Source organism: Pyxicephalus adspersus, chromosome 6, assembly GCF_032062135.1.
Source record: "Pyxicephalus adspersus chromosome 6, UCB_Pads_2.0, whole genome shotgun sequence".
NCBI classification, from domain to species: domain Eukaryota; kingdom Metazoa; phylum Chordata; class Amphibia; order Anura; family Pyxicephalidae; genus Pyxicephalus; species Pyxicephalus adspersus.
The window spans coordinates 59,879,552-59,898,733 of record NC_092863.1 but is presented as its reverse complement, the minus strand read 5'-3'; the positions used below and the strand labels follow the sequence as shown (position 1 = coordinate 59,898,733).

Below are 19,182 nucleotides of genomic sequence, written 5' to 3'. Positions count from 1 at the left end.
AGGACGCCAGTATTCAATATATTTGAGATACATGTCTTAAATTATTGTCCCTGGTGTAAATAGTTTCTGTTGCAAAGTTTGTTACTGTGATACATTCTAAAAAAGTTTCAGTAAGTATTGTAATTTTGCTCTAACTGGAGATGTGCACACTGTGAAGATGAACTCTTTATCCAGGTGGCTTATCCTGTAATTGAACCTCTTAGGGCAATCCTTCAGCAAAGATGCACCATCTGACACAGAGTTAATGGAAGGCCTTTACACGGCAAGTCTGTAAAAATGTACCAAGGAATATTTTTAAGTAAATACTATTGAGCGTATCCAGTAAGGGGCTGATGAGGTGCACTAATCCATAGCAACCATTCAGAAGTCATTTTCACTGGTCTCAGCACAGTAAATGAAAGTCTGATTTATTGCTATGGGCTACTACACTTTAGACATTTATTTCTGCTTCATATCTCTGCCATATTGAATAAGCCCAAAGATACAGGTTGGTTTTCTATCAAAGACTATTTCACATCCATCTATTTATAGCTACTTAGAGGTTACTGTTAGATGTTTTTCTCCACTCTTAATAGAAAAGTTGTGATGGATCTTTTGTCAAATAAATTTTTCCTTGTGAAAATTATATCTGTATTTGATACAAAGATCCAAAGTGTTTTTAAAGAGACCATATTGCCAGACAGTTCAGGTCTGATTTATTAAAGCTCTGCAAGACTGGAGAAGATCATGGGAGAACCTGGGTGATCCAGGAATGGACTTTGTAGAAATCATTTGGTATTAGTTGGCAAATGTTTTCAGCCTTAGAATAATTACATTCCAGGTTTGCTCAATCTCCCATGATAATTTATCTACTTGAGTCCAAGAGGGCTTTAATAAATCAGACCCTTAATTTCAACAATTTTCCTATATATGCATTTACCATATTTCATGCGTTATATACCTGCAAAAGCCTACTTTGTGTAGACGACCAAAACCCTGAGACTTCTGCTAGGTGCTGCCATCTTGAATGTGATATTAACAGCCCCAGCAGACTCTGGCTTTCAGTCAAGTATTCTTCTTTATTCTTCCTCTGTCCTCCACATAAAGGCTATGTAGGAAGGTGAGGGGGCAGAAAAATTTGTCACACTCTCAGAATAGGACTATGGAGGAAAAGCAGGGCTATCACATGCAAGGAGGACAAGGATTTATTTAGGAATTATTCCAAGGCGGAAAGTTTGGTTAGCAAATTTAGAAGATCACTGCAAGGGAATAAAACATCATTTTAAAAAGGAAATTCTCTACCACCTAAAATATAGAGCAGGGGTCTTTTGGCTTTACCCCCACCAGGGAACGCCCCCTGAAGTGAAATCCCTCCCCTCTGTATGCATTGTGGAGAAGAGGGATTTACCTTCAGGAAGCATTCCCTATTTACCTCGGCGCCAGAAGTATCAGGCCTGCTGCGGTAAATAGGGAAGCCACAGCAAGGAGGCGGCACCAGAGCTGCGGCGGCTCCGGTAGTTCCTAACGCCCCCCTGGCAGATCTGGCCGGAAACCCGTGGCTCTGGAGCCGTGAGTTGCCATTCCGCATTAGGCCAGGGGGCATTAGGCCGGAATAAACTACCGGCTGGGCCGTATCTGGCCTAAAGGCTGGAGTTTGGCGACCCCTGATATAGAGTAAGAAGAACAGAGAAAAGTACTAAGCAAAGAACAGAGACCCAGTGGTGGTTTGGTTTAAAAAAAGTCATCAGTAGGTTGATGAAGGTTAATGGAAGAACCTGGGAAGGCAAAATATAAGCAGAATAAATGTTTGCTTTAAAGCAAAGAAGGGGAAAAGGATTTGTGAACCAGTGAAGTCTTATAAAATATTATTCTGTGCACACTGTCTTGCTGGGTAACATTGATAACAGTGATGTATTTATTGCATGTTTATATTGCACACACATATTACACCATAGTGTATAACCAGTCACATCAGTCCGTGTTTCCCACACACACCAGTTTTGGGGCAGACAAACCTACCAGTAAAGTTTTAGCTTCTGTTTAACAAACACATTCAGAAACAAGCAAACATTATATAAACTTCATGCATGTAGTATTCCAGGTGGTATTTCAATCTGCAAGGCTAGAATACCAGCCACCATGTAGGCCTTCGCAAAAAAATATGAAATAGTCACTTGGTAACTGTACATTGAAAAAAAAGATATTCACAGCTGCTATCCATGTGCTTTTTTTTACAGCCACACAATAAAACAGTGTTTAACATGAAAAGGACATCAATAATGGCATTTTTACTGCTTTTAATGCTTTGACAGGTTTATTGATATTCTGTTACGATCTTCCTATTAGTTATCCAGCTGTCATTTTCTTTAATTAAACTGTGAGGTTTTTTTAATCCATAATATTTGTTCACATGGTGGTCTAGTTCCTTAAGCAGTGGAGGATTAAAGATATCCAAAAAAAGCAGTACATTCCCTCCAGTTCTCCCATGCATAAATCATTTCCATGATCACTTAAATGCCTAAATAGGCCAGTTAATTCTATGTATTGCTGAAGAAGGAACTGAAGTCAGATGAGAACATTTCATACCCAGTTTAAACATGCAAAAGATCAAAGCTTGCTTTAATCTTGGAGTTTAATCATGACGCCCTTTCATCCAGCAACATTCATTTTATAGTCAATCCAGTCTTTCTGTTATTTGCCAACATGTGTAGAAAACAATTAACAACACATAATGATATCGCTTGACTTTTTAGAACTTTCTAAGCTAGCCGTGCACTGGCCAGTTATTATATAGTTGTTTATATGAAACGGAAGGTTGCAATGCCTTATGTAAATGTCCCAGTGTAAATGTGTTAGATGTTGTAGGTAAATATACAAAACATGGTATTACATTGAAAAAAACATTATTCACCAGGAACAGAGTTCAAAGCAAGGAGACTGATTTTCACATTCAGCCTAAATCTGAATTTATAATTAATGTATGCAACACTGGCCTTTTTTGGAATTTAAGATGAGTAGTATGGTCATTAAAACCCTAGATGTATGAACCCAGCCAGTATATATTAGTTTGATATCAGTGATGTTTTAGATTTAGATGGACTGTGCCTAATGCAGAAATTTTATTATCATGTTAGCAGACTAACTGTTGAAGGTGAGCTCCAAGCAGATATAAAGGCACAAATATTAGAGCTTTGTAGTTATTAATTTAATAGTAAATGTTTGTGTTAGATACAAACAGTGTAAGTACCTGAATCTCATCTGGGATCAGCCTCTTGCAGCTTACTTTAGGCATAGTAAAGCTCAGAGAGGGGAAGACAAGAGCAGCACAAGTAGTGAATCAGGTATCTTGTAGTTAAAAGAATATAATGATGGAAGGAGGACATGGATTTATGAGAATGATGGCAGTTTTAGGAATGCCTGTACAGACAGCATATTTTATTACAGTGTTTCTCAACTAGGGTTCCTCCAGAAGTTGCTGGGGGTTCCTTGAGCAATAAACAATTTGTGCCTCTCAGATCAGTTTAGTTGACCCCCAATGATCTTTTTGGCTAGCTGTAAGGGTGATATTCTTCCTTCTGGCCAGCTTTGCAAGAAGCTTTCTTCCTACTGACTAGGAAGAAATGCTAATGTACTGTGAGTTGTGAGCAGGGGTTCCCTAAAGACTTTTTACGTTATTTGAAGGGTTTCTCCCATGTTAAAAAGGTCAAGAAACACTGTTCTATTCAACGGGGAGGGAAAGGGGGGGACTACAGTAGTTCAGTTATCAATGTTATTCAGACAGCAGTTTGTATACGATGATGTAGAACACCAATAATGATGCCAGATTTCCACAGACAACTACAAAAAATCTTCTGTCTGTACAGAACCAAAGACTAGATTATTAGTAAACTGCTTTTCCATCTATTGTCCATAGATAGTGGGTGGGCAGGAGACCTGAGAGATAAGTAAAAGGGAGGCTGCAGAAGTAAAAAGATCAAGTCCCTCTCCGTTCTAGACAGAAAATGGGGCAATTCTTGTGGTGAGCAAGTCAAAATTGCACATCCTATGGCAGGTAAAACAGTATATATATATATATATTGCATATTAGGTCTTTTACCTCCAGCTTTAAACCTAATAGTGTCTGTAAACCCTAACAATGAACCTTTATTTGCCATCGTTTAAAGGTATGTTTTAGTAAATAACGCCAGTGACGTGTCTGGAGCACTCAGCTCATACCTATAAACAGTTGTGTATAAAGCTCCATCATGACAATTTTCTCACGTAATTCACTCTATAGTGTGGGTCACTGTCACAGAAAGTGTTCTCTTCAGTGCTATAGAGATTGCTCTGTTATTGTTCCTTTTTCTTAACTGCTTGAGAGGCATACTAAATTCGTGGCTAGTGTTGTTGTTGAATTTCAGGATCTGTTTGGAAGTCTGTGTTTGGCTTACGCTATCTATCTAGCCTATACAGCAAACTTTGACTTTGCCATTCTTTCTTTAGCAATATGCACTTTCAAGTTCAAAGCAAAATGGGTATTTATTTTTCTCTGGTGTTCCATTTTCTCCGCACTGCTAGCAGTGATGGTTCCCCTTTGCATTTCAATTACTTGTTTGCCCAAAAGCTCTAAGAGGGGTTAAGCCAAAGATATACATTTATATATATTTTTCATTATCCATGGGCAAGAGCTGCATGACACAGCTTCCCAATCAAAAGTGTGAATTAGCCTTAGGCTGCTGAACCTGTAAAATATAATTCAAAGAGAAATATGCATTAGGCAATCAGACATGATGTGCTGAACATATCGCAGAAGTTATGTTGGAATTCGTCTTGTAGAATATTGTTCATATTGTTATAGATGATAGGATTCTCCTCTTTCAAAATTGCCTGTTGTCTGTCTTAGTTAGGCAGTACGTGCAGAGCTTTCTATAGATTTGGAAGAGTGCTGAAATCATAATTTCCTTTCTGATACATTTTTTTCAGTAAATTACAATTAGAATGCACATGGGCTATGTGTATGAATACTAGAGTTGTCTGAAGGTGTTTTCTATGGGAGATATAGATTTAGGCTGATATTTTCTGCTTTTACAGGATGGCTAGTATCAAATACAGAAGGTTTATGTATTGAATGTTTATCCCAAATATAATTTAGTTTTTATGGCTATTTTATTGGCTATTTATGTGGCTCTGATTTTTTTTAAGTCTCAGATTTGTTTTTTTTCAGGCCTTTAGGAAAGTGTAAATCACAAGGTCTTCAAGGAGCCCTGCTCCTCCACAATGCCAGATACTGTAATCAGGCAATAATAGCATCATAGTGAAAATGTTCATACAAATTAGGCTAATGTTCGTAATGTAGCAAAAGTGCGTCTTGGAGTGCCAACTGATTACTCATGTTTCTCTTTCAGCAGGGTCTTCCCACATGTCACTGAGAGCATACAGTGCATACATCTAATGTTCCAGTGACCTAATGTGCTACAATCATCTTCTGTATTCCAATGACCCTTTGTGTTCCTATGACCTGGTACTCCAGTAACACTTTTGCACTCCAGTGACCCTGTGTGCTTCTGTGACCTTTTGCACTTCAATGACCCTTTGTGATCCAGTGAACCTAAATGCTCCAGTGACTTCTGGTCTCCAGTCACTCTTTATGATCTAGTGACTCTTGGTAATCCAGTGATTTTTGCCTCCAGTGGTCCTTTGTTTGGTAGTCTGTCTGTGTAGCATTGCCACTTGACTCCTTTAACCCTTTGTACTTCATTGACACCATAATCCAGTGACCCTGTACTCCAGTCACCATTCGTGCTCCATTGACTCCATACTCTATTGACCCTTTATGCCCCAGTGACCCTGTACTGCTGCAGTCATTTTTGCATTAGTGGGTCTGTATGCTCGGTGACTCCTCAGGTGTACTCCTCAGGCTCTTTGTGCTCTATTGACCCCTGTCAGTGTAGCCCCTGTGCTCCTAAACCCTCTGTACTTCAGTGCTCCCATATTCATTTGTGCTCCAGTAACCTTTAGTGTTTCTTGTGCTCTAGTGATTATTTATGCTTTTATTGCTGTACTTTAGTGAAATCAGTTCAATCATTTTTGTGCAGTTTTGTGAAAAAGTCACAGCACAGATCTTTGAGAATATTTTGTAAAACTGAATTTCTACCTTTCAGTCATCACCAATAAACAGAGGCAACCTATTAGTTGTCCCAGAGAACTGCTTCTAGCTCCGAGGAGGTGCTGTGTATTCTGATTTGATAAAAGTGTTAAAAGATTTTTGTTTTTTTTTTAATATTAATGGTAATTATAACTCATTACAACTGTCATATTTTAAAAGTAGGGGAGTTTTTTTTATAGTTAAGGCCGTTGACACATCCCAGACAATGGGCCAAATCTTCGCCCCACTCATCTGTTTCATATAGGTTGCTTGCCCACAGGCTGGAAGAGCAAAGCATTACCCCCTCATAGATTGGAAAGTGTTTCAGCCAATAAAGTAACACTATATAAACACAGACATGTTTTAGTTTGAACAACTGTGTAATTGAACTGCTAACATAACATTGGGCAGAAATATGGTCATAGAATATTTACTGGAACATATTATATTATGAGTTCTTTTACAGGGATGAGCAAACTGGTCTGAAGACTAAACAAATTAGAAATGTGTGAATTTCTCCTGAATATATGCATATATATATAATCTGCAAAAAAATCATTCAATGCATAAATAATGACTGCTTGGTGACCCAGTCTGAATATCGCTGAAGAGGCCAAACGTGGCCAAGGACCCAGTATTTCCCAATATTCATATTTATTTCCCTTTTCCCATACTAGCAGCTCCCGTATTTCATTCAAGACAGGTGTGCTTTACCTAAAGTCAGATGAACATTTCCTGATTTGTGTTTGCTCAGGTTTATTTTCTTTAGTCGTGTTCTTCTACCACTTTCTTTCTTTTCTTTAAGGCACTTTTCCATGTCAATCAGCACAATGACAAGCAAGGTTGAAGACTCTCATGTATGGATTTGTCCATTTACCTTACAAGGAAAGTCGATTCTGTGGGGTTTTGTCAGAGTAGCAGTGATTGCACTGAATGCCCATTGTGGTAAAAGCAGGAAATATTTTATTCTCTATTTTATAAAGCAAACCAGTCCTTATTGTGTGTAAAAATAACATTTTAGGAAAAACAGTGGAATAAAAAAATATTATTTTTTATCCAACAGCCAGATTTCAAGGTGTACCTTTACTTCTGACTTTTAGCTTTAAGTATGATTTACATATATCTCACGCTACATATACAGGGTAAATATATACCCCTTTAGGTAACCTTGGAGCACTAGGGTCTTAGCTTTAATTCTCATACACTTTATGTATGGAGTGTGCATTTTCTCCACGAGTTTGAAAAGTTTCAGGCATCAGATTTCCTAACGCATACCTAAAATGGGTTAAATACATCCTCCAAAATACATCTTAGATAAGTGGACTACAGTGAAGCTTTGGTGCATACAGGGTACCTAAGGTTACAAGATTTATTAACGTGGAATTGAACTCAATGGCCCTGATTTATTAAAGTTCTCCAAGGCTGGAGAGAATACACTTCTATCAGTGAAGCTGGGTGATCCAGCAAGCCTGGAATAGATCTTGTCCAGGATTGAAAACATTTGCTAACAAATAGCTTGATTTTAGGAAATCCATTACAGGTTTGCTCAATTACTCAGCTTCACTGTTGAAAGTGTATTCTCTTCAGCCTTGGAGAACGTTAATAAATCAGGGCCAATAGGTGAAGATTTACTCTGTTATGGGGAACGTTTAGAAGTGTTGGTTGTGTCTAAGCAGTGACTTAAAAGATTGACCTTATGTGTTGAAGTCCCCCATTAAAAAAGCAATGCATTAAAAGTCTGGTTTGTGACCTTGCCTAGGCATTCCTTTTATTAAAACCATAAAGCTGTATATCTGAAGTGTGAGGTCTAAGGCACTGTTGCCTCTGACTACTAATTTAAGGAGATTTGTAAGTCTACATTGATGATTCAAGGGATGTTACTACTGTGCAGCTATTTGTTTTCTGTTTCTGTATATAAATATTTCATCTACAGCAATCCTTTTACTTGTGGGTCCTAAAGAATCTACTATTTTCAGATAATAAAACTCTATATATATGTATGTGTATATTATATATATATATATATATACTAAGCACTTACTAAACAGTTCAAGTCCCTCTGCAACAGTGCTGCATATTATAGGGGCACTAAATAAATACACAGTGAAAATAATTTGAAAATAATTTAACTTACATGTTTTTTTGTGAAAGTGTAACCAAGGTCTACAGGGTTTACATCACAGTGAGCAACATATATATGTATTTATTAATGGGCTGTTTTTACTGTGATACACAATTAGTGTTTGCCATGAAGTCTCCACATTACTTATTCACTCCTTCTATTTGTACAGGATCCTGGTATACCTAAACTAATAGTGATGTAATGTAAGTGTAATGTAATAGCCATTTCTAGTCACTATAACCATGTTTTCATTGTTCTTCAACAGGTGAAAAACTGGAGGAATTTTTGCGCTCACTAAATAGCAGCAAGCCCCTCTATTTGGGGCAAACAGGACTGGGGAATATTGAAGAACTTGGAAAACTTGGACTCGAACCTGGAGAAAACTTCTGCATGGGAGGTCCAGGGATGATCTTCAGCCGGGAGGTATTGCGAAGAATGGTCCCACACATTGGAGAATGTCTACGTGAGATGTATACTACACACGAGGATGTAGAAGTGGGAAGATGTGTTCGGCGCTTTGGTGGAACACAGTGCGTCTGGTCCTATGAAGTAAGAATTGGTTAATGATTGCTTATTATATTTCTATTTTACTTAGATTTGTTTATGTAAAATTCCCCTTCATACGACTTTAAGTCTACAAAGTAATTTTGTCTTTTATTATAATTCTGTCAACTGAACATTTTTTCTTACTTGTTTCATTGATTACTTATGTTCATTTTTTAATCACATTTTGGTTTTTATTAAAAAAAAAATAGGACTTCCTTTTCTGTAGATGAAATACCCCTCTAATCCAAAAAATCTACTTTTGTGGTTAGTCAGCAGTTGCTTAGACAGGTATACCTCTACATCCAATTTATAAAGCAGCTTGAGCAATCAGAGTACAAATGTGTAAAGGTTTTCTTGCTTCAATAAAGATATTTTAGTGAAGTATATGCTAAATACTCATTTCAAACTACTTTTTTCATCCATATTTTGAGCCTTTCATACATTTTCTACACATTCTAAGGTTTAATTACAGCTTCTTAATATCACATTCAATATACTTTAAAATGTAATTAAACACTTCAATGTTTGGGAGCAACACCTTGTTAAGAAGCTGGGCTTTACATCTAAGCATGTGTGTTTCCTCTTTGATGTGCAATTATGCAGTTACAATACACTCATCAATACTTTACCCCGCACCATATTCAAATATACAAAAAGAAAATCCATAAAAGGCATTACAGCAGACAATTTATGAAATGCTTTTATTCAAAAAAATAGGCTACAAATTTCTACCGACTAAAGCATAGAACTTTAAGTGTATCAAAACCTAAAACCAAAAATGTAATATATTGTATTATATCAATTCTTGGATAAGGTACAATATATTCATGTGAATGACAAAGCTTTTGTCCTTGGTTGTCTACGTTATTTCTGTTTATTTCCATTACATGGGTCATGGTGGGATTGCGTGTTTTCTGCGCTTGATGAATCTTGAATAAATGTTCTTATTCTGCAAAATGAAATGATTGCAGCCACTACAAGTAAGCATTGATAATTTAAAGTGTATTACATTGTTGTGTTCAGTTAGTTGTTAAGTTATTTTTTAAATTAGAGGTGCTCAATTCCACCTCAAAGGCCAAATATAGGCTGCACTTTGGTAATTTTACAACTCTTTGTAGCCTATTCTTTACTTCATTTACTGCTGTCTGTTTGAAAAATACTAAAATATGTGACTTTCCCGTCCCTTGAGTACTAGAGTTGGGGACATCAGATTTAACTTATATACAACCTCTGTGTTTAAATAGCTTTAAATGTAATTTATTTTGGTTGGTCATATTGAGTGAATGTTGACAATGATGTAATTATACTAGTGCAGCAACTGCAAAGTTGCCATTACTAATTTTAGCCAGAGTGGAAAGGCTGGCTAAAGTTGAATGATTTGGCTTCACTAGGCAGAGTGAGGAATCATAACTGGAAAATGGTATTGTATGTGGGAGGGATGTCATAAAATAGTCACCATAGACCTTATTCTCAGCAGACTGTCAGGTCAACTATTTCTGAAAATAGCAATAGTATGCAAAACAAATGCATTTGAAAATGACTTTCCTTCTTAAAGTGATCCGGCAACTGAGAGAAAGGCATTAAAATATACTAGTAGTAAACTAATACTGTACATGCTGTTTAAAGACTTTAATGTGTGAGCTTTAAAACAAACCCTCAGTAATCTATGTAACTGCAGACAATGTGGAAAAATTCATTCTAAATGTTCACAGCAGAAGAAATAAAGCCAGGTTCAAGTCATTCCTTAAGTATCTCAGCTTCTCTTAACAGAAGTGACTAAACAGCCTTCTTATCCCTAATATATAAACAGCAAAGGCACTTAGAGGGTTCACTTGGCCTAATGAATAGGGTGAAGCTGCGGTTATGTTAATCATCCAACCATGTGCGCACAGTCATATTATTTACTAAACTAAAGTGTAATTTCACTTTATTAGGAGTTCAGTCTCTACTTCTTCAGACAGTATTTTTTTTTAGTTCAGAACAGAGTGGAGAATAGTTAGGTTCTATTGTTTTTGCTGCTGTAGTTACGTTTTTGGTGTTGCCCCTTTCTCCCCTATTCTATCCAAAACCCAAAAAAAATGTTTTAACTGAAGCTGGGCATTTAAATCCATGAAACATGTTGATGGTTTTTTACAATCCTTCTTGTTAACAATTGCTTGTTCTGAGGAATTATTTTAACCTCTGGTATAATATTTTGTAGAACTTTGTAGCCGCCAGTAAACTGCCCTGTCCTAGTCTGCTAAAAAAGAGCCCATGTTCATCTCTGACTTTTTAAGGAGGTTGTTTACTAGCAGTCAGTTGTAGGTCATTGTACTTTGCATTTCATGCATCAGTATGCTGTGCTATTACAGTAACACATCATGCAAAGCTAAGAATGACAGTATAGCATGAAAGAAAAGGAATTCTGTCACTCCAGCAGAACACATTCACAGTTACTTATTGATCACCATACGAAACAGTTATGGTCAAGAAAACTCAATTCTTTACCATGTGTAAATAATTTTACTTCACAATTTACTGCAGTAAACACTTTTATTGTCCTTCCAAAGTCAGGGCAGTAATGAACAAATTTGTCCAACACATCACTCATAGTCTGTTTATTCAATCTGCACATCCTTTATCTCACACAGTGCACCAGATTGCTGAAGTCAATAAATAAAAATTAATATAACTTGTGGTACCTTGACGTTGATGCTTATTCTGCCTACATTTTGCATTCCCTGATTCTTCCTAGCTTCCCTCATCAACATGTTTCCACATTGGTTCTATCTGATTTACAACACTGATCTTACATTGTATGATGTAGACCCTTTTTATGTTAATACATCCTTCCAGTGTGTTGTTTTTAATAGCAGTGATCATTTTTAAACCTTATCCTAAATGTTTTTTTTTTTGCATACTTATTAACATTTCAAAATGCAGTATCAAACTATTGAGGGGGTTGATTGAGCCATGAGCAATTTTTGACTCTCAGGCCAGTTTACCTGACACCGGTGGTCTTTTGGCTATCTCCTGGGGTGACACTCTTGACACATGCCAGCAGTCTAAGAGAATTCTTGCTCTTGACCACCACACTAATGCACCAAGAGCTGCAGATAATATACCTATAGCAGGGTTTTCTTGAAAGTTGTTTCAAGGGTTCCATATGTTAAAAGTATTGAGAAACACTGCTCTGTTCTATCCAATCCATCTCCCCAGCTTCCCGCGTTAGGTCAGAATTATACTTACCTTTGACTAAACCAACTTGCCAACAATCTGCCCCTTGGAATGTTTGTACATGGAAATTAATGTCAGCCTTGAGCAAGTCATGCATAAGAGGATTAAATTGGATAGCTTGGAAAAGCTTGCCTGTTATTTACCCTTAACTAAGCTGACTTGAGAACTTCTTGCCTACCTTTCATCTTCCCACCCTAAATTATTGCATGCTCTTCCAAATTAAATATATATGTTTGTGATGCAGCCCTCATGGAGTCTTGCCTGAGGCAGTTTGGTTTCGATCTGTATGTTATTTAACTCTAGGGGCACTTTGGGTATAATATGTACAACTTTTAAATAAAATGAAATGTCAAAAGATTTCCATGTTATCCACTAAAAAGCCAGCCAGCATGTACCAGACTTATTATCCAGTTGATCATTTGCAAATGTATTTCCAATTTGCAGATTTGCAGTATGCTTTTTGACTGCCATATGATTAACTATTATTCCTTATAGTTGCTCTGTCTTATATTTCATTCTACTAATCTAAGCAACAGTGCTTTTTTATATGATTTACATGCTAAATAACTTGATTCAGTGGTACAATAAAAAACTTTTATTTGTAATCTGAGGCACAGCTACTAATAAATAAGACACAATACCATAATAAAACCATTCTATATGGGTCCACAAGGCTACATTAATAAACTTTAATTTCCTGGCATGAGAGTAAAAAAAAGATTATACAAAATGTGCAACTGTAATTACAAAGCAGTAAGTGATTTACTGATTTGGAATGCAAGAAATTATTTTCTCTATAACTGTTTGCATGATCTATCTATCTATCTACGGTACAGAATCTATCTATCTATCTATCTATCTATCTATCTATCTATCTATCCATTCTTCCATTCATAAACATACTGCATTCATATTCTATGTTTTCATTTTAAGGAATTCATAAATGTTATGTTTGTAACAGATACACTGGAGTCTTTGGATTGGATGTCCCAATCTGTTTATTTCCTTCTCATATCCTAATTTACTGCTTCAAAATGTAAAAACCAATCCTGTAATTTGACAGTTGTTGCTGTTTACGGTTAGTACCTGATGTACACCTGATGTGAATAATACCAGAGTGACTGATGAAAAATCTTGCATTAACAGAAATTACATTCTTTGATGTTATTGCACTGTAAGGATATAAATGCCTAAACCTTATCTGTTCCAGTGACATCACAATTTAGGTACATGAAATCTCAGATTACCCGCATTATTGGCATGACAATATAAATTAATGAGCTGATTAATGTTACACCAATTTACCACTGCTGTACCATGCAGAAGTAGATATACACAGGAAAAAAACATTGTTGTTCCTTTATAAAACCAAATATCTATCTTCATACATCATATTGGCATACATGATATTCTTTGATGATTAGACTGTGTTGATTAATGACAGCATCTCTGAGCAGTGAGTGAAATTGAGGACAAATACACCTCTGTAATAAAAGTTAATAAACCATCAAAGATTGAGATAGACTACGTATTGTGCTTCCTAGAAGATTTACATATAAAAGCAAAAACTAGTGATCAGGATGTATATGGATAACAGATAGCCACTCTTTTGTTCAGTGTTTTTTCCACTGCCAATTTATAATAGAGCTGCCATTTTTACAGTGGTTATCGATAATTGATCATTGTACCATAATCATTAATCAGAAGCTCCTTTGAATTGAGTAACTGCTTGCCACTTTTTGTAGGAGTAATCAAGTGACTATAAACCTACTTTTTGGCTATGATCACCACTTTTAAAAAGAAACACCAATGATCCCCACTGGTTAATGACATTCTCCACTTTCAATTGGAAGACTTTCTGAAAATTAGGCTGATCACCACTTTGGGAAAGATGGTTATGACCATTTCAACAGTCGGTATTGATCCTGCTGAAACATGAGAATCTTTTAAATTAATCATTACTTTTATAGAGCTGTGGAATTGGTACATAAAACCTTCGATTTCAAATTCCTAATTTATGGTACCTCTGTTTTCAAGTTTGACATCTTTATTTTTAATATATGACTTTTTATATTGATTGAATGCACACAACAAACATCATACAAGGCATATATAGCTGCCAGCACAAAAGGATTTATTGGTATTTAACAGCCATGGTCAGTACAGAATTCAAACAGATAATGGGACTTTTAAGGTAAATAACAATAGTATTGATAGTAATTAACAGCTACTTTCTAAAAATGTAATATTTTTATTTCACAATAATTTCAACAATTAAGTTAAAAAAACTTAAAAGTGTTCATAAAACATACATTTTTTTATATATACGTCCAATTTTTTTTATTACTCAACCTAGGAACAAATCGAAAGACTACTGGCTAGGAATGGGCTCACTGCCTAAGGTACCTAATTGCTTTGGGCTCCATCTTCACAGCCCTGCTTTTTTAAGTGTCATCATTTTTGTATGAATAACACTATTTTCCTTGCAGTCTATCTCTTCATAACTAGGCCATAAGCATTCAACATATTGGTGCTACTGGGTAAAATAACAAAACAGAACATGATGAAGATTTTAATATGTCAATGTTCCTGGTCAGTTGATTCATAGATCTTCCAGATGAGCACTAATACTTGATTACAGGGAAAAGTGGAAGTAGGTACAGAACAGCTAGAAGCTATGCTTGATGGTCTAACCCAGGGGTCAGCAACCTTTACTATCAAAAGAGCCATTTTGCCTCCTCTTCCACTAAAGAAAAATAGTCTGGAGCCGCAAAACATAACACAGTTTATAAACTTTTAAAAGTTTTAATATTTTTTTAATTTTACCTGTTACAACAAGTGTGCATGTGTAGGCCTACTTTGAAATAAATTAAACACTGAACTATGCCCCTAGAAGCCTCCAGCTTCTAACGTATCATCCTGTTACATTAGAAGCTGGAGGCTTCTAACGTAACAGGGTAGATTTTTTTGATGGGCAGAGTTCTTTATGTTCTGACGATGTCTTAGCGATGAAATTTTAAGGGGTGTTAGCCACAGGTGTCCCTCATTTGCAGCTTTAATTTTGTTCACATGTACCCCCCAATCTTGAGTAATTGGGGTTCAGGTGCTAGAAGCCTCCAGCAATGTGTAACAGGGTAGATTATTTTGATGGGCAGAGTTCTTTATTTTCTGACAATGCCTTAGCGATTCAATTGTAGGTGGTGTTAGCCATAAGTGTCCCCCACTTGCACCTCTATTTTGGTCACCTGTACCGCCTCCCCCCCGTTCCAGAGAAATTGGGGTTCAGATGCTAGATGCTTCCAGCAATGTGTAACAGGGTAGGGGTTTTTTGATGGGTGGAGTTTTTAGGAGGTGTTAGCCACAGGTGTCCCCCACTTGTTTTGTTCACCTGTACCCCCTTCCTGTTCCAGAGAAATTGGGGTTCATGTGCCTCCAGCAATGTGTAACGGTAGATTTTTTTGATGGGCAGAGTTCTTTATGTTCTGATGATAGCCTAACAATTACATTTTAGGGGGTGTTAGTCACAGGTGTCCCCCACTTGCACCTACATTTTTGGTTTTGTACATCTCCCCATTCCAGAGGAATTGGGGTTCAAAGGAGGGGGATGTCATTGTACACACCCATTTGTACACGCCCCGTGGTAGATTTATTTCACTGGTAGATTTTTTTCATTAGAACACCGGATAGGGAATCCCCCTCCTCCGCAGTGTCTTGGGAGGAAGGGGATCCCCCATCAGAGATCTCCCCGCGGCAGCCGAAGGGAGCCACAACAAGGAGGCTGAAGAGCCGTATGCGGCTCCGGAGCCGCAGGTTGCAGACCCCTGGTCTAACCTAAAGGAAAAAAGTCTTAATGTGAACTATGCATTGCAAAACTTTTTTGCATTCTCGTCCACCTCTACCATACAATCTTTTAGAGCTGGACTGAGAGTAATACATAAGAAGCAGCCTGGTGTTATAAAGAGATACAACCTCACTTTGAATGACCAAACGTTCTAATTGGATCAATATTGTGTATCTGTTGGCACTCTTTCTGCCCTGCAATGGAAACCAAATGCAAAATGCTTATAGACAGAAAGGAGTGTTGCTAAAAGCAATTCTTCTTATTAAATGTTATTAAAAGCATTTGAGGTTGAGCAATAAATTGGACTTCCAGATGCCAGTTGCCTAATAACCAATTGTACCGTTTTTGGTATACACCTGTAACATACTACTGGTTCAGTAGGTAAGGAGGAATATAAAACAACCTATTTAAAGTAGAAACATTGACCAGATCTGGTAGAAATATTGTACAAACCAATCTAACATAGGATCATATATTAAAAATATTCATGTTTTTTGTTTTGAGGTGTATATTATACAAAATTCCAGATAGTCAGGTCCACTAGTGAGAGAATTAGTGCTACAGTCTTTATGTAATGAAGGTGTCTAAATATATATATATATATATATTTATGTATTTATATATATGTACTCTTTTCATTCATCCGTTACTGTGCAGCCTGGTGTTCATGTGTTTACCCTCCTTTTAATGTATCGCTCAGCTTTACATGACAAGAACACATTTTTTTGCCTGTACGAATATAATTACTTGCAGGACGAGGTTGTAATAGTTTTTCTGTATGCCTATTTGTCATAAAGCAAACAAAATACACTCCTAATTCCTTGTGTTTGAAATGATAAGCAAGATACATGCACTGTTATATGAATCCCATTCCAGTACAGAACCACCAGATAATGAAATGGTACATTGTATAAAACTAGATAAATAAACTTACATCATAACATTTAATTGAATGTAACTGCTAATGACGCATTTTCAGTTATAAAATACTTGCCAGTGCCACGTTTAATGATTTCATTTGCTTATATTAGTTTCAACAAATAATTTTGTTCTACTTTACATTTGTAACATGAGCCTAGTATTGAGGAATGGTTACCTATTTTCCTGCATGGTATAACAATAATTTCTATATATAGTTCCCAAGATACTGATAAACTGTGGGGCTACATGGATCTCCAATGACTAACATAATATTCTTACTAATCACTTCCTATGTTGGCTGGTATTATGTAGAAAAACACATAAGGTACTATACAAATGTCATTAAAAAACATTAATTATCATTAAAACAGCTGTCAGTGCAGTGACCTAAGCCATGGCTTATTAAATTAGTAAATTTGCTTTTGTAGTTTATTGGCCATGATGTACAAAGACCAGGTAATGTAAAAAGTAAAGGTGTTGTTCATAACAACAAGTCCAAAGTGTGCTAAATTTTATATTATGCTTCTTATTTTGTGCATATTCATTTTAAGCTCCTTAAAGTGCATTCATGCTTTTTCCATGCAAAGCATCATCGACCAATTGTTGACCTCCACAAACCATCTATTTTCTCTACCACCACTGGAATCAGCTACCTGGACTTAGAAAAGACTCTCATGTGACAATGAGTCACATGTCCATGCAAAAGCTAGCAAGGGAACTACTTGTGAAGTAGTACAAGATAGGATACTGCAAATCATTTGAAGTTGGGGTCCAGGTACTGGCTTGCCTGCTATCTATACTCATAGCAAAGATGGACCAGTGTGTAGTTATACAGTCAGGTACAAAATGACAAAAAATAAAATATAAGGCCTGGTCAAGTTAAGCCACCTAAATCTTCATTATATGAGGATTAGCACAGGTAGATATTTGCAGAGGAATTTTGCTTGTTCAAATCTGCTCTTGTATGTAACAGTTGTAAGATTATTTATTGCTGAGGGTTTCACTATCATCTCAGGTTTTTTATTTTTTGTTTTAGTCCAAAGTTTTCGTTACAGTGCACCCACAGGCTCCTGTGTTAAGGAGAACCATTATATCAGAAACAGCTTAGGTGTTCATCCTGATACAGATGTGATGTACTATTCTAATTATTAGATATATGGGCTCAAGTGAAATATGTGTTGGGAAATAAATTAACTATGGGAGAAGAATCCAGCTTGCTGACAGTAAGTCTAGGGTCATAATGAGATAATGGCAAAAACTGGTAGGAGGTTATGTATCTTCAGCCATGCAAAAAGTGCCATTATTTAAGGCCTCTGGTGTGCAGCCTAAAGATAAGATCATTACACCTGCCGTCTGAGCTGACTCCTTACTGATGTATTCCGTGCAGTATGTCACAGTGTAAAGTGGATCTGCCATGACCTACACTACTCTGGGAAAAAAATTTAAAGCTTCCAAGGAATTACTGGTTTTCATTTACTTGCAGTAGATTTGAAACATTAGCTAATTAAAAACAATGTTTTCCTTAATTTATTACATCATTACTTTCCTCTTGCTATGTCGTATTTATTGCAGTAATTTCTCAGTCTCTTAAAGACAACAAGGCAATATTTAAAGATAAACTTCACTTTTGCTGAATAGCATGTTTACATGATACCAGAGCCACTTAGAATTTACAGCTGAATTCTATAGACAAGTTACAATGACCTTACTTTACCTTTTTAACATAGGGGAACTCTTTAAATAACTTTCATGTCCTCAGGGAACCACTGCTATAATTACCATATCCACAGCTCACAGTACATTAGTGTGATGGTTAGTGGGATGATTGCCTCGTATGTTATTGGCCAATGGGAGAAATGCCACCCTTACAGATAGCCAAAAAGATCATTGGTATCTATTAAATTGACTTGAGTACAAATTGCTCATTGCTTAAAGAACCCCTAGCACTTTCTGGAGAAACCCTTATTGAGAAACACTGGTCTAATATATTTTCAATAAATAACCAATATATCCTGAATATTTGTAGAGTGGAAGCCATATGTCATTTAATTAGGCTGACCAGAGTGCAGATTTATTTGATTAATGCTCATTAGTGGGGACCGGAGCTGGAGATATTGGTGACTCCCAGGCTTCGAAGCTACTATACGCACATAGTGTTAGCTTTTAAATGTCAAATTGAGGATGTTATTTGCACAGAGCATCCATCAGAAAATGTTATTAACAGATTGAGGGTGGTAACAGCTAAGCCCAATGATATGTGGCCAGTGCCTGTTCTCCAATGTTGATGCTTAACCTGTTATTGCAAAATAAATTCTAAAACGGATCTCTTTCTATTTGCTGGAAAGTGTTCTAATTAACCTATAATTTAATATTCTACATACCTTTTTTATTTTTGTTGTATATTAGTGTTTATATGTAACTCATCTTCATACA

General features: G+C 36.4%; 1 protein-coding gene across 1 annotated transcript in view; it reads left to right on the top strand.

Moving 5' to 3' along the window:
- The window catches only part of CHSY3 (chondroitin sulfate synthase 3), a 192,233-nt gene that overhangs the window by 26,209 nt on the left and 146,842 nt on the right, over positions 1-19,182 (top strand). The window contains exon 2 of the mRNA XM_072416002.1: positions 8,491-8,774. Within this exon, the coding sequence (XP_072272103.1) occupies positions 8,491-8,774 (284 nt within the window). The remainder of the gene's footprint in view (positions 1-8,490; positions 8,775-19,182) is intronic.